Source organism: Anolis carolinensis, unplaced genomic scaffold (genome assembly GCF_035594765.1).
Source record: "Anolis carolinensis isolate JA03-04 unplaced genomic scaffold, rAnoCar3.1.pri scaffold_7, whole genome shotgun sequence".
Classification (NCBI taxonomy): Eukaryota; Metazoa; Chordata; class Lepidosauria; order Squamata; family Dactyloidae; genus Anolis; species Anolis carolinensis.
The window spans coordinates 27952742-27966531 of record NW_026943818.1 but is presented as its reverse complement, the minus strand read 5'-3'; the positions used below and the strand labels follow the sequence as shown (position 1 = coordinate 27966531).

At 43.7% G+C, this 13790-nt stretch overlaps 1 protein-coding gene across 2 annotated transcripts in view; it reads right to left on the bottom strand.

The window, feature by feature from the left end:
• Nucleotides 1–985: 985 nt before the first annotated feature.
• The window catches only part of gosr1 (golgi SNAP receptor complex member 1), a 47609-nt gene continuing 34804 nt past the window's right edge, over nucleotides 986–13790 (bottom strand). For both annotated transcript variants that reach the window (XM_062960733.1, XM_062960734.1), the window contains exons 8-9: nucleotides 12600–12682; nucleotides 986–1429 (exon numbers count right to left, since the gene is read on the bottom strand). In XM_062960733.1, the coding sequence (XP_062816803.1) occupies nucleotides 1305–1429; nucleotides 12600–12682 (208 nt within the window). In that variant the 3' untranslated portion in view covers nucleotides 986–1304. The remainder of the gene's footprint in view (nucleotides 1430–12599; nucleotides 12683–13790) is intronic.

Sequence of the window (13790 nt, the reverse complement as noted above, 5' to 3'; positions counted from 1 at the left end):
ATCTATCCATCCATCCATTTGGTGATTGGAGAAACAATGGATGGAAATATCTATCTATCTATTCATCCATCCATCCATCCATCCAGTTGGAGACTGGAGAAACAGTGGAGGGAAATATCTATTTATCCATCCATCCAGTTGGAGACTGGAGAAACAATGGATGGAAATATCTATCTATCTATTCATCCATCCATCCATCCATCCAGTTGGAGACTGGAGAAACAATGGATGGAAATATCTATCTATCTATTCATCCATCCATCCATCCATCCAGTTGGAGATTGGAGAAACAATGGATGGAAATATCTATCTATTGATCCATCCATCCAGTTGGAGACTGGAGAAACAATGGATGGAAATATCTATCTATCTATTCATCCATCCATCCATCCATCCAGTTGGAGATTGGAGAAACAATGGATGGAAATATCTATCTATCTATCTATCCATCCATCCATCCATCCATCCAGTTGGAGACTGGAGAAACAGTGGAGGGAAATATCTATCTATTGATCCATCCATCCAGTTGGAGACTGGAGAAACAATGGATGGAAATATCTATCTATCCATCCATCCATCCATCTATCCATCCATTTGGTGATTGGAGAAACAGTGGATGGAAATATCTATTGATCCATCCATCCATCTATCCGGTGATTCTCTATGTATCTCAAATTGACCTCCAGCTGAGCATCTGAGAATTGTTAGATAGTGAGATATATCTCAATCTATATATATAAATGAGTAATGGCATCACGGCAACCAACAAAACAACAAAACTACAGGCCCCCCCACCTCGAAATTTGACAACACAACCCATCATCCACGCCTCTAGTATCTACATATATCGTCAGTTAAGAGCTTGGAGAAATATTCCATAGGGAGATCGATCCCATTCAATGTATATCTGGATCTCTATCCCCATCCATCTCTAGCTGGACCAAATTTGAACTATATCTTTAATGAACAGTGAAGGTTAAATCCATTGAAACGAGGCTTCCAAAGTGATTTAATTAAATTCCTTGGAGTTATTTTTTGGAAGGGGCGGACGGAATCCGACCGCCAGTATCCCCACTGCGTGGGCTGGGGGATACTGGGAGTCCCAGTCCAAAACAGGGCGGAGAATGGGAACCGAGCCCAAACTCCAGTGATGGGAAGGAAGGGACGGAGAGAGCGTCCCTGCCTCGGTTTCCCCAAAGCTGTAAGAACTGGGCCTTAATGGGAGGGAGGGAGGGAGGGGGCCACGCATGTCGACACCCCCCCCCCCCGAAAGTCTCTCTCGTGGTCCGGGCGCACAGCGTCCGTCAATGGAATGCGTAGAGGAGGAGGAGGATGGTGCAGATCCCGATGACGGCGCCCAGGATGAAGGTGTCGCGGCGCTTGCGCAGGTTGATCCGCTGGATCAGGCTGTTGACGGCCGGGAAGCGGTCTTTGGGGCGGAGTCAAGGTAGACACAATGCCACTGTGTGGGTGTGTGTATCATGTTATATATATATATATATATATATATATATATATATATATGTAAACAAACATTTCGTACGAAATAGATGCAATAGAAAATGGGGGTGCGACTATTATGTGAGGAAATACAGTAATATTCTCAAAGGCGTACGTTTGTGTATCATATATAAATATATAATATCTCATATATATATATATATACACACACACACACACACACACACACACATGCCTGGTATGTACAGATCTTACAAAACAGATACAAGAGAAAATGGGGGTGCGACTATTATGTGAGGAAATACAATAGTATTCTCAAAGGCGTACGTTTGTGTATCATATATAAATATATAATATCATATATATATATATATACACACACACACACACACACACACGCCTGGTATGTACAGATCTTACAAAACAGATACAAGAGAAAATGGGGGTGCGACTATTATGTGAGGAAATACAATAGTATTCTCAAAGGCGTACGTTTGTGTATCATATATAAATATATAATATCATATATATATATATATACACACACACACACACACACACACACACACGCCTGGTATGTACAGATCTTACAAAACAGATACAAGAGAAAATGGGGGTGCGACTATTATGTGAGGAAATACAATAGTATTCTCAAAGGCGTACGTTTGTGTATCATATATAAATATATAATATCAAATATAAATATATGTATATATATATATATACACACGCCTGGTATGTACAGATCTTACGAAACAGATACAATAGAAAATGGTGGTGTGACTATTATGTGAGGAAATACAATGGTATTCTCATAGGCGTACATTTGTGTATCATATATATATATATATATATATATATACACACACACACACACACACACACACACACACACACGCCTGGTATGTACAGATCTTACGAAAGATACAACAGAAAATGGGGGTGTGACTATTATGTGAGGAAATACAATAGTATTCTCAAAGGCGTACATTTGTGTATCATATATAAATATATAAATGTGTGTGTGTGTGTGTGTGTGTGTGTGTGTATATATATATATATATATATATATATATATATATATACATACACACGCCTGGTATGTACAGATCTTATGAAACAGATACAACAGAAAATGGGGGTGCGACTATTATGTGAGGAAATACAGTATATATATTCTCAAAGGTGTACATTTGTGTATCATGTTATATATATTTATATATATACACACTCTTGGTATGTACAGATCTTACGAAACAGATACAACAAAAAATGAGGGTGCGACTATTATGTGTGGAAATACAGTAATATTCTCAAAGGCGTACGTTTGTGTATCATGTTATATATTTATATATATATATACACACGCCTGGTATGTACAGATCTTACGAAACAGATGCAAGAGAAAATGGGGGTGCGACTATTATGTGAAGAAATACAGTAATATTTTCAAAGGCGTATGTTTATGTATCATGTTATATATATATATATATACACACACACACACACAAACAAACACACACACACACGCTTGGTATGTACAGATCTTTTGAAACAGATACAACGGAAATGGGGGTGCGGCTATTATGTGAGGAAATACAATAGTATTCTCAAAGGCATACATTTGTGTATCATCTATCTATCTATATATATAAATGAGTGATGGCATCACGGCGACCCACAAAACAACAAAACTACAGGCCCCCCAACCTCGAAATTTAACAACACAACCCATCATCCACGCCTCTAGGTTGATACAACAAAAAGAAAAGAAAAATAAAGTCCTAATTAGAGGGAGAGGAATAATAGTTTTTATCCAATTGCTACCAGTTAGAAGGCTAAGCTCTGCCCACTTGGTCTCCTAGCAAGCCACTCAGCCCAGGGGACAGGCACAGTTAGGCCTCACTTAGGCCTCTTCCACAGATTATCTAATTTGCACTGATCTGTATGTACAGATCTTACGAAACAGATACAAGAGAAAATGGGGGTGCGACTTATGTGAGGAAATACAATAGTATTCTCAAAGGCGTACGTTTGTGTATCATATATATGTATTTATATATATATAAATTATATATATACACACACGCCTGGTATGTACAGATCTTACGAAACAGATGCAAGAGAAAATGGGGGTGCGACTATTATGTGAGGAAATACAGTAATATTCTCAAAGGCGTATGTTTGAGTATCATGTTATATATATTTATATATATACACACTCCTGGTATGTACAGATTTTACGAAACAGATACAACATAAAATGGGGGTGCGACTATTATATGAGGAAATACAGTAATATTTTCAAAGGCGTACGTTTATGTATCATGTTATATATATATATATATATATATACACACACAAACATATATATACACACACACAAACATATATATATACACACACACACATATACATACATGCACCTGGTATATACAGATCTTACAAAATAGAACAGAAAATGGGGGTGCGACTGTTATGTGAGGAAATACAGTAATATTCTCAAAGGCGTACGTTTGTGTATCATGTTATATATATTTATATATATATACACACGCTTGGTATGTACAGATCTTACGAAACAGATACAAGTGAAAATGGGGGTGCGACTATTATGTGAGGAAATACAGAAGTATTCTCAAAGGCGTACGTTTGTGTATCATGTTATATATATATATATATATATACACACACACACACACACACACATACACACACACACACATATACATACATGCACCTGGTATGTACAGATCTTACAAAATAGAACAGAAAATGGGGGTGCAACTATTATGTGAGGAAATACAGTAATATTCTCAAAGGTGTACGTTTGGGAAATGAGGGTGCGACTATTATGTGAGAAAATACAGTAGTATTCTCAAAGGCGTACGTTTGTGTATCATGTTATATATTTATATATATATACACACTCCTGGTATGTACAGATCTTACGAAACAGATACAACAGAATATGGGGGTGCAACTATTATGTGAGGAAATACAGTAATATTTTCAAAGGCGTATATTTATGTATCATGTTCTATATATATATATATATATATATATATATATATATATATATATATATATATATATACACATACACACACACACACACACACGGTATGTACAGATCTTAAGAAAACAAACGTATGCCTTTGAGAATATTGCTGTTTTTCCCCACATAATAGTCGCACCGCCATTTCCTGTTGTATCTATTTCGTAAGAACTGCAAATACAAGGTGTGTGTGATGAACCATGGGCCTTGTAGTCCTGCTCAGGACATTGTAATCCCTGATGAAGATGAAAACTTGGGTTTTTTACCTTCCCAGTCTGAACTGGATTCCTCTCAGCCAGATCCTTCCCAGGCAGATCTGGAAACCTTGCACCTGCAAGAAAGTTGTGCCCCAGAAGTATGTCAAACAACCCCAGAGCCTACTTCTCCCGTGTTCTTGCGCCGGGAGTTTTGTAAACAACAGAGAAGTTTGGATTCAGCTTCGCGCAGGAGTGCGAGGATAGCAGCTAAGAATGTTGCCAATTAACATTGGTTCTCGTGAGAATCTTTAAGGAGTTTAACATCTGGTCTCAGAGTTTAGCTTTCGTTTCTGATTCCCAGAGAACCGCTTTGGTGAGAAAGTTGGACTCTATATAGGTGTTTTGCCCGCGTAGCAACTTCGCGGAGTCAATTCGTCAGCCTACGGAGCGAGTTGTGTCTGGACAGCGCGCTCCGATTCAAGCCTCGCTTCAGCTCAAGCCTTGCCTTGCTATCCAGCCTTCGCCTTGCTTCCCAGCCTTTGTTTACCTACGGACTTTGCCTTGTTTCCCAGGACTAATCCTTGCCTTGTTTCACGGATTTTACCAAGTTATTCCACGGACCTTGTTCTTGTTCTTAGTTACCTTGTTCCACGTTCAAGCCTTGTTTCAAGTATCAAGTTATTTCCTAGCCACGCTCAAGTTTTATGGACTAAGGACCTTGTCATCTCCCCTCACTTTGCTTGGCAAAGTGAGTGTTTCGGTTATTGGATTACAACTTTGGACCTTAATATTTCTTATTGGACATTGCTTTTTTGGACTAATTCTGACCTTTCCTGAAGGGTCTAATTCTGGACTATTTTCTATACTTGTTTTTATTAACTTTATATATTCCTTCAATAAAGATATTAGTTAGATTCTGGCCTCTGTGTATGGTTATTGGTGCCTCTGCCGCCTGGGTCGTGACAGTTTGACTCCGCCACCCATAAGCACCAACTAACCGAGGCCAGGATGTCTACCGGAGCCGCGCCGGCTGGACAGCCGCTCAGCTACACCATCAGCAAGGACGAAGTGGACCGCATCCGTGACAGACTCAACGCGCAGGATGGAGAAATAAAAGGGTTGAGGGAGCGCGGAGTTCGCCTCCCGGCCATGGCGTTGCCTACCAAGTTTTCTGGAGAAGCTGCTAAGGTTCATGTTTTCCGCCGCCAATGTCAAGCTTATCTAGAGGCCCGTGATGCCGAGTTTCCCCAAGAAGACATCAAGGTGGCGTGGGTCTACAGTCTTCTAGACGGACCAGCGGCTAGCTGGGCGACGGCCCTGTTTGATCAAGCCTCCCCCCACCTAAGTTCAGCACAACGCTTCTTGGATCACCTTAAGGAGACCTGGGGAATCGAGGACAATTTGGAGGCAGCCGGTCACAAACTCCGGCGCCTCCTTCAAGGAGACAGACCCATGTCTCAGTACATAGCCGAGTTCCGCGTGCTGGCCCACAACACCGGCTGGAACGATGTAGCCCTCAGAGGACAATTTCGGGAGGGTCTCAACATTGAAATGCTGGAAGAAATCTCCAAGGTGGATCCTCCCCAGACCCTCGAGGCACTCATTGATCAATGTTTACGGGCTGAAGTCATGATTGCCAACAGGAAACAATGGGTTCGAGGCCAGGGCGGTAGAGCCGGGGCAAAACCCCCCGCTCCCGCCAGTGTTCAGCCACGTCCGGTGTGGAGACCCCCGCCGCCAACCCCATACCCCAGAGGAGGCGAGGAGGTGCCGATGCAGTTGGGCAATGTGCGTCCCAGACTAGATGCCGCCGAGAAGGCCCGTCGTCAACGCTTGAACCTCTGCTGGTACTGCGGGAACGGGGGCCACTTCGCCAGAGAGTGCCCAGCCAAAGGGAAGCCTGCCGCCCGTCTTGCAGCGGCGTCCTCCACGGAGTCGAAGGCGTCTGAGCCGACTGGCACACAGCCGGCGGGGGAAGCCAACGACCGGGTGTAGAGAGGCTCGCCAACCCGGTCAAAAAATCCATCCAAGAGCCGCCAACCGGGGTCCTGTTCCTTCTCGTGGTCACATTATGGTCAGCAAAAAGGGGACCCGTCATGATCCACGCCATGATAGACTCTGGAGCTACCAACAATTTCATCGATAGAGAGTATGCCGACTCTCTGGGATTACAATATCATGATTTCAAGAATGCCCGTGTGGTGCAAGCCATAGACGGCCGTCCCCTCAAGACGGGCCCCGTAAGCCAGTGGTCGGAACCCACCAGGATGTGGATAAGGGAACATATGGAAGAGATTTCCTTCTTTGTTACCGAGGTTCCCCATTTCCCTGTGATTTTGGGAATTCCATGGCTGACACTCCACGACCCTAACATCTCTTGGTCCAACAGAGAACTGCAGTTTGCTTCACCGTACTGCCAAAACCATTGCCTCGTAGCCAAGGTATGCCATGCCACAGACTCCGAGCCCATCATCACCTTGCCAAAGAAGTACTCCGAGTATTGGGATGTATTCAATGAGAAAGAAGCCGAAAAATTACCCCCACATAGACCTTATGACTGTGCCATTGACTTGGTGGAGGGGGCCCCGATCCCGCGAGGGCATCTCTACTCCCTGACTGAACCAGAGCAAGAAGCTCTCAGGGAATTCTTAGAGACAAACCTTCGCAAGGGGTTCATCAGACCCTCTCAATCCCCAGCCGCCTCCCCAGTGATGTTTGTGAAGAAGAAGTCAGGGGAATTACGCTTGGTGGTGGACTACAGAGCATTGAACAATATCACCAAGCGGAACAGCTATCCCCTGCCCTTAATCTCGGATCTACTGGACCGACTTCGAGGAGCCAAGGTCTACACCAAGCTGGATCTTCGGGGGGCTTATAATCTAGTTCGCATCAGAGAAGGGGACGAGTGGAAGACCGCCTTCCAGACTAAATTCGGATTATTCGAGTCCCGAGTTATGAATTTCGGTTTATGCGGAGCTCCCGCAACGTTCCAGCATTTTGTCAACGATATTTTTCAGGACTATCTAGACAGATTCTTGATAATCTACCTGGACGATTTTTTGGTGTTTTCCAGATCACAATCAGAACATGAGAACCACGTCAAAATGGTGTTGCAACGACTGCGGGATCATGGACTTTATGCCAAGCTAGAAAAATGCGCTTTTGATCTACAAGAGGTAGATTTCCTTGGCTACCGCATCTCGCCTCTAGGGCTTTCCATGGATCCAGCCAAAGTTTCAGCAGTATTGGAATGGCGGGCGCCAACTAACAAGAAAGAGGTGCAGCGTTTCTTGGGGTTCGCGAACTACTACCGCAAGTTCATTCCAGATTTTGCCCGCTGGTCCGACCCCATCACTAGCTGCATCCGTGGAAAGCAGCCTTTCCGCTGGACTGATCAAGCAGAGAAAGGGTTCCAGCAACTAAAGAAACTATTCACCTCCCAGCCAATTCTACAGCACCCAAATCCTGGAACCCCTTTTGTGGTGCAAGCGGACGCCTCTGATGTGGCAATTGGGGCTGTACTCTTACAACCGGTGGGAGATCACCTCCACCCCTGTGCCTTTTATTCTCGTCAACTAACCACACCAGAGAGGAATTACACCATTTGGGAAAAAGAACTACTGGCCATAAAGGCAGCCTTTGAAACTTGGAGACATTGGCTAGAAGGGGCCAAATTCCCCATTGAAGTCCACACTGATCATCGTAATCTAGAACATCTAAGAACTGCCCGCAAACTAAATCAGAGGCAGCAACGTTGGGCTTTATTCTTTGAACGTTTCAACTTCCAGATCCATTATGTGACCCCAGCTCAAACCAAGCAAGCAGACGCCCTGTCACGTAAACCGGAATACGCTGCAGGACGCAAGGAGACCTTTGAATCCCAACTGCTACAACCTGAGAACTTTGCCACGCTCACAGTGGGGAACACCAAATCCAGTCCCATTGGTTCAACTTCCCCTACTCCAGGACCCATCTGTGCTCAAGAAATCAGGGCTAGTCAGCAAGCAGATGCCTGGGCGCAGGACCAACTTCGCCAAGGTCTGCATTTTCCCTTTTCGCTTAAAGATGGGCTGCTCTGCTATAGAAATCATGTTTATATCCCACCCGGACCGGGCAGGGAAAAAGCGCTTCGTCTGTGTCATGACTGCAAACCAGCAGGACACTTCGGACTATTTAAAACCATGCATTTGATCCTAAGAGATTTTTGGTGGCCCAAGATCCGCAAGGATGTGGAAAAATATGTCAACACCTGCCCAGTATGCCAGCGCTCCAAGATACGAAGGGAGAAGCCCTCAGGGCTTTTGCACCCCCTTCCTACCCCATCTCGCCCATGGGAAATAATTTCCGCGGATTTCATCACTGACCTACCACCTTCCTGTGGATTCACCACGATCTTAGTGGTGGTGGACCTATTCACCAAGTTAGCCCATTTCATTCCCTGCGAAGGCCTCCCCACGGCCAAAGAAACTGCGGATCTATTTCTTCAGCATGTTTTCAGACTACATGGATTGCCCAAGAGTTTAGTCACTGACCGTGGATCTCAATTCACCTCTCGTTTTTGGAAGGCACTACAAAAACTACTGGGCATAGACTCTCGCTTATCTTCAGCTCATCATCCCCAAACAGATGGGCAAACGGAGCGCACCAATGCCACTTTGGAGCAGTATCTTCGCTGTTATGTAAACTACCAACAGGACAATTGGGCTTCTCTGTTACCACTGTCTGAGTTTGCCTACAATAATGGAGTTCAAGCTTCTACAAAAGAAACGCCGTTCTTTGCAAACTACGGTTTCCATCCACGTTTCTTTCCCCCTGTCATTGAAACTTCAGAAGTTCCCGCAGCAGAGGATTGGCTGCAGGAACTCACAGCGGTGCAACAACTTTTGCTCCAGCAACTGGACCAAGCCAAGGAGGACTATAAACGCCACGCTGACAAACACCGCCAGCCGGGCCCCGAAATCAAGGTAGGAGATCGGGTTTTTCTGTCCACTCGCTTTCTGCCCTCCCACCGCCCATGCCGGAAGTTAGATGCCCGCTTCATTGGCCCCTATCCAGTGGTGGCGCAATTAAACCCCGTGACTTTCAAACTCCAACTTCCGCGTTCAATGCGCATTCACCCAGTGTTTCACCGTTCCCTGCTCCTTCCGGCGGATGGTGTGCGTCCTGATACAGACCAACCGGCCCCCCCTCCTGTTTTGATGAATGGGGAGGAGGAGTTCGAGGTTGAGGACATTTTGGATTCTCGCTTTCATCGCCGCCGCCTACAATATCTCATTGACTGGGTGGGTTTTGGGCCTGAGGAACGCTCTTGGGAAGACGCCTCCACAGTCCATGCTCCTGATCTAACCCGTCGCTTCCATCTGACCTATCCCACCAAACCGCGACCTCGCGCCTCGGGGAGAGGACCCCAGTTTGGGAGGGGCCCTGAGGAGGGGGATAGTGTGATGAACCATGGGCCTTGTAGTCCTGCTCAGGACATTGTAATCCCTGATGAAGATGAAAACTTGGGTTTTTTACCTTCCCAGTCTGAACTGGATTCCTCTCAGCCAGATCCTTCCCAGGCAGATCTGGAAACCTTGCACCTGCAAGAAAGTTGTGCCCCAGAAGTATGTCAAACAACCCCAGAGCCTACTTCTCCCGTGTTCTTGCGCCGGGAGTTTTGTAAACAACAGAGAAGTTTGGATTCAGCTTCGCGCAGGAGTGCGAGGATAGCAGCTAAGAATGTTGCCAATTAACATTGGTTCTCGTGAGAATCTTTAAGGAGTTTAACATCTGGTCTCAGAGTTTAGCTTTCGTTTCTGATTCCCAGAGAACCGCTTTGGTGAGAAAGTTGGACTCTATATAGGTGTTTTGCCCGCGTAGCAACTTCGCGGAGTCAATTCGTCAGCCTACGGAGCGAGTTGTGTCTGGACAGCGCGCTCCGATTCAAGCCTCGCTTCAGCTCAAGCCTTGCCTTGCTATCCAGCCTTCGCCTTGCTTCCCAGCCTTTGTTTACCTACGGACTTTGCCTTGTTTCCCAGGACTAATCCTTGCCTTGTTTCACGGATTTTACCAAGTTATTCCACGGACCTTGTTCTTGTTCTTAGTTACCTTGTTCCACGTTCAAGCCTTGTTTCAAGTATCAAGTTATTTCCTAGCCACGCTCAAGTTTTATGGACTAAGGACCTTGTCATCTCCCCTCACTTTGCTTGGCAAAGTGAGTGTTTCGGTTATTGGATTACAACTTTGGACCTTAATATTTCTTATTGGACATTGCTTTTTTGGACTAATTCTGACCTTTCCTGAAGGGTCTAATTCTGGACTATTTTCTATACTTGTTTTTATTAACTTTATATATTCCTTCAATAAAGATATTAGTTAGATTCTGGCCTCTGTGTATGGTTATTGGTGCCTCTGCCGCCTGGGTCGTGACAGTGTGTGTATATATATATAAATATATTAGGGATGTGCAAAACTTTGTCGTATCTTTTTCGTAAGATCGGTACATACGAGACATGCGTGTATGTAGATAAATATATTAGGGATGTGCAAAACTTCGGTTGTTGTATCTATTTCATAAGATCTGCACATATGAGGGACAAGGGGAGTTGGGTAAGAAATAAAATTATTATTATTATTATTGTTATTATTGTTATCTTCATCCGAAGCTGCCCGCGCAGGCGCAAATTATACCATATGTGCATATTTTACAGAGACCACGATGGAGAAACATATATGTGTGTATATATATATATATTTTATTTCTTACCCAACTCTCCTTGTGGCTCGTTCTAGATTCTGAAAGTTACACAATGCAATGGGAAAGGAATACCTTTGAGAATACTACTGTATTTCCTCACATAATAGTCGCACCCCCATTTTCTGTTGTATCTATTTCTGTACATACGAGGCATTTGTTTACATATATATAAATATATATAAAATGGGGATGCGACTATTTTAGAAAATGGGATTACAACTATTATGTGAGGAAATAAAGTAATATTCTCAAAGGTATCCCTTTCTCATTGCATTGCGTAACTTTTAGAATATTACTTCATTTCCTCACATAATAGTCGCACCCCCATTTTCTGTTGTCTCTATTTCGTACGATCTGTACATACGAGGCATTTGTTTACATATAAATAAATATATATAAAATAGGGGTGCGACTATTATGTGAGGCTGTGGCTAGGACTCAATTTTACTTTTCTTTTTGTTGTATGAACATAGTGGCATGGATGAGAGGTTGTGCTGTCAATTTTCGAGGTTGTGGGGCGTTTAGTTTAGTTGTTTCGTCCGGTGCCGCGATTCCATTACTCTTTTATATATATAGATATATATATAAAATGGGGGTGCGAATATTTTAGAAAATGGGATTGTGACTATTATGTGAGGAAATACAGTAATATTCTCAAAGGTATTCCTTTCCCATTGCATTGTGTAACTTTTAGAATATTACTGCATTTCCTCACGTAATAGTCGCACCCCCATTTTCTGGGGTTTTGTTGTGTGTATATATATGGGATTACGACTATTATGTGAGGAAATAAAGTAATATTCTCAAAGGTATTCCTTTCCCATTGCATTGTGTAACTTTTAGAATATTACTGTATTTCCTCACGTAATAGTCGCACCCCCATTTTCTGGGGTTTTGTTGTGTGTATATATATGGGATTACGACTATTATGTGAGGAAACACAGTAATATTCTCAAAGGTAATCCTTTCCCATTGCATTGTGTAACTTTTAGAATATTACTGCATTTCCTCACATAATAGTCGCACCCCCATTTTCTGGGGTTTTGTTGTGTGTATATATATATGTGTGATTGTTGACATTCCAGGGTCAGACTGGATGGCCTCTGGGTCACTCCCGAAAGACTGGACTGTCAGGAAAGGATACTGGCCAAGGAGTTCATCTTGCTCTGAATGGACTTCATCATCCCTCGCTGGGAGGTCATGTTTTCCTTGGTCGCCATGGCAATGCTAGGACCGAGAGAGAGAAAGAGAGAGAGAGAATGAACGAAAGAGAGAAGTTGTGCTGTTAGTACACCAGAATAAGGCATTGTATGACTTTCAGGATCTAGGACGAGTTCTGAGTGTTCACTGATCGCAGGTGAACTATACATCCCAGTGCCCACAACTCCTAAATGTCCAGGCCAATTCCCCGCAAAACCCACCAGTATTCAAATTCGGGCCTATCGGGTCCGCACGACAAGTTTAGTCCAGATCCGTCACTGTTTGGGTTCATAGTGCTCTCTGGAAGTAGGTGAACTACAACTCCCTCCAAAGACCGCCAGTATTTTTGTTTTCCTCACAGAATAGTCACACCCCGTTTTCTGGGTGTCGAAACTGCATTTTTGTTTACCTCACATAATAATCGCATTCCCATTTTGCTGGGTGCCGAAATGGCATTTTTGTTTTCCTCACATAATAGTCACACCCCCATGTTCTGGGTGCCGAAATTGCATTTTTGTTTTCCTCACATAATAGTCGCACCCCCTTTTTTCTGGGTGCTGAAATTGCATTTTTGTTTTCCTCACATAATAGTCGCACCCCCATTTTTCTGGGTGCCGAAATTGCATTTTTGTTTTCCTCACATAATAGTTGCCACCCATTTTGCTGGGTGCCGAAATTGCATTTTTGTTTACCTCACATAATAGTCACACCCCGTTTTCTGGGTCCCAAAATGGCATTTTTGTTTTCCTCACATAATAGTCACACCCCGTTTTCTGGGTGCCGAAATTGCATTTTTGTTTTCCTCACATAATAGTCGCACCCCATTTTTCTGGGTGCCGAAATGGCATTTTTGTTTTCCTCACATAATAGTCACACCCCCATTTTGCTGGGTGCCGAAACCGCATTTTTGTTTTCCTCACATAATAGTCGCACCCCCTTTTTTCTGGGTGCCGAAATTGCATTTTTGTTTTCCTCACATAATAGTTGCACACCCATTTTGCTGGGTGCTAAATTTTTGTTTTCCTCACATAATAATCGCACCCCATTTTCTGGGTGTCGAAACTGCATTTTTGTTTTCTTCACATAATAGTCGCACCCCGTTTTCTGGGTGCCGAAATTGCATTTTTGTTTTCCT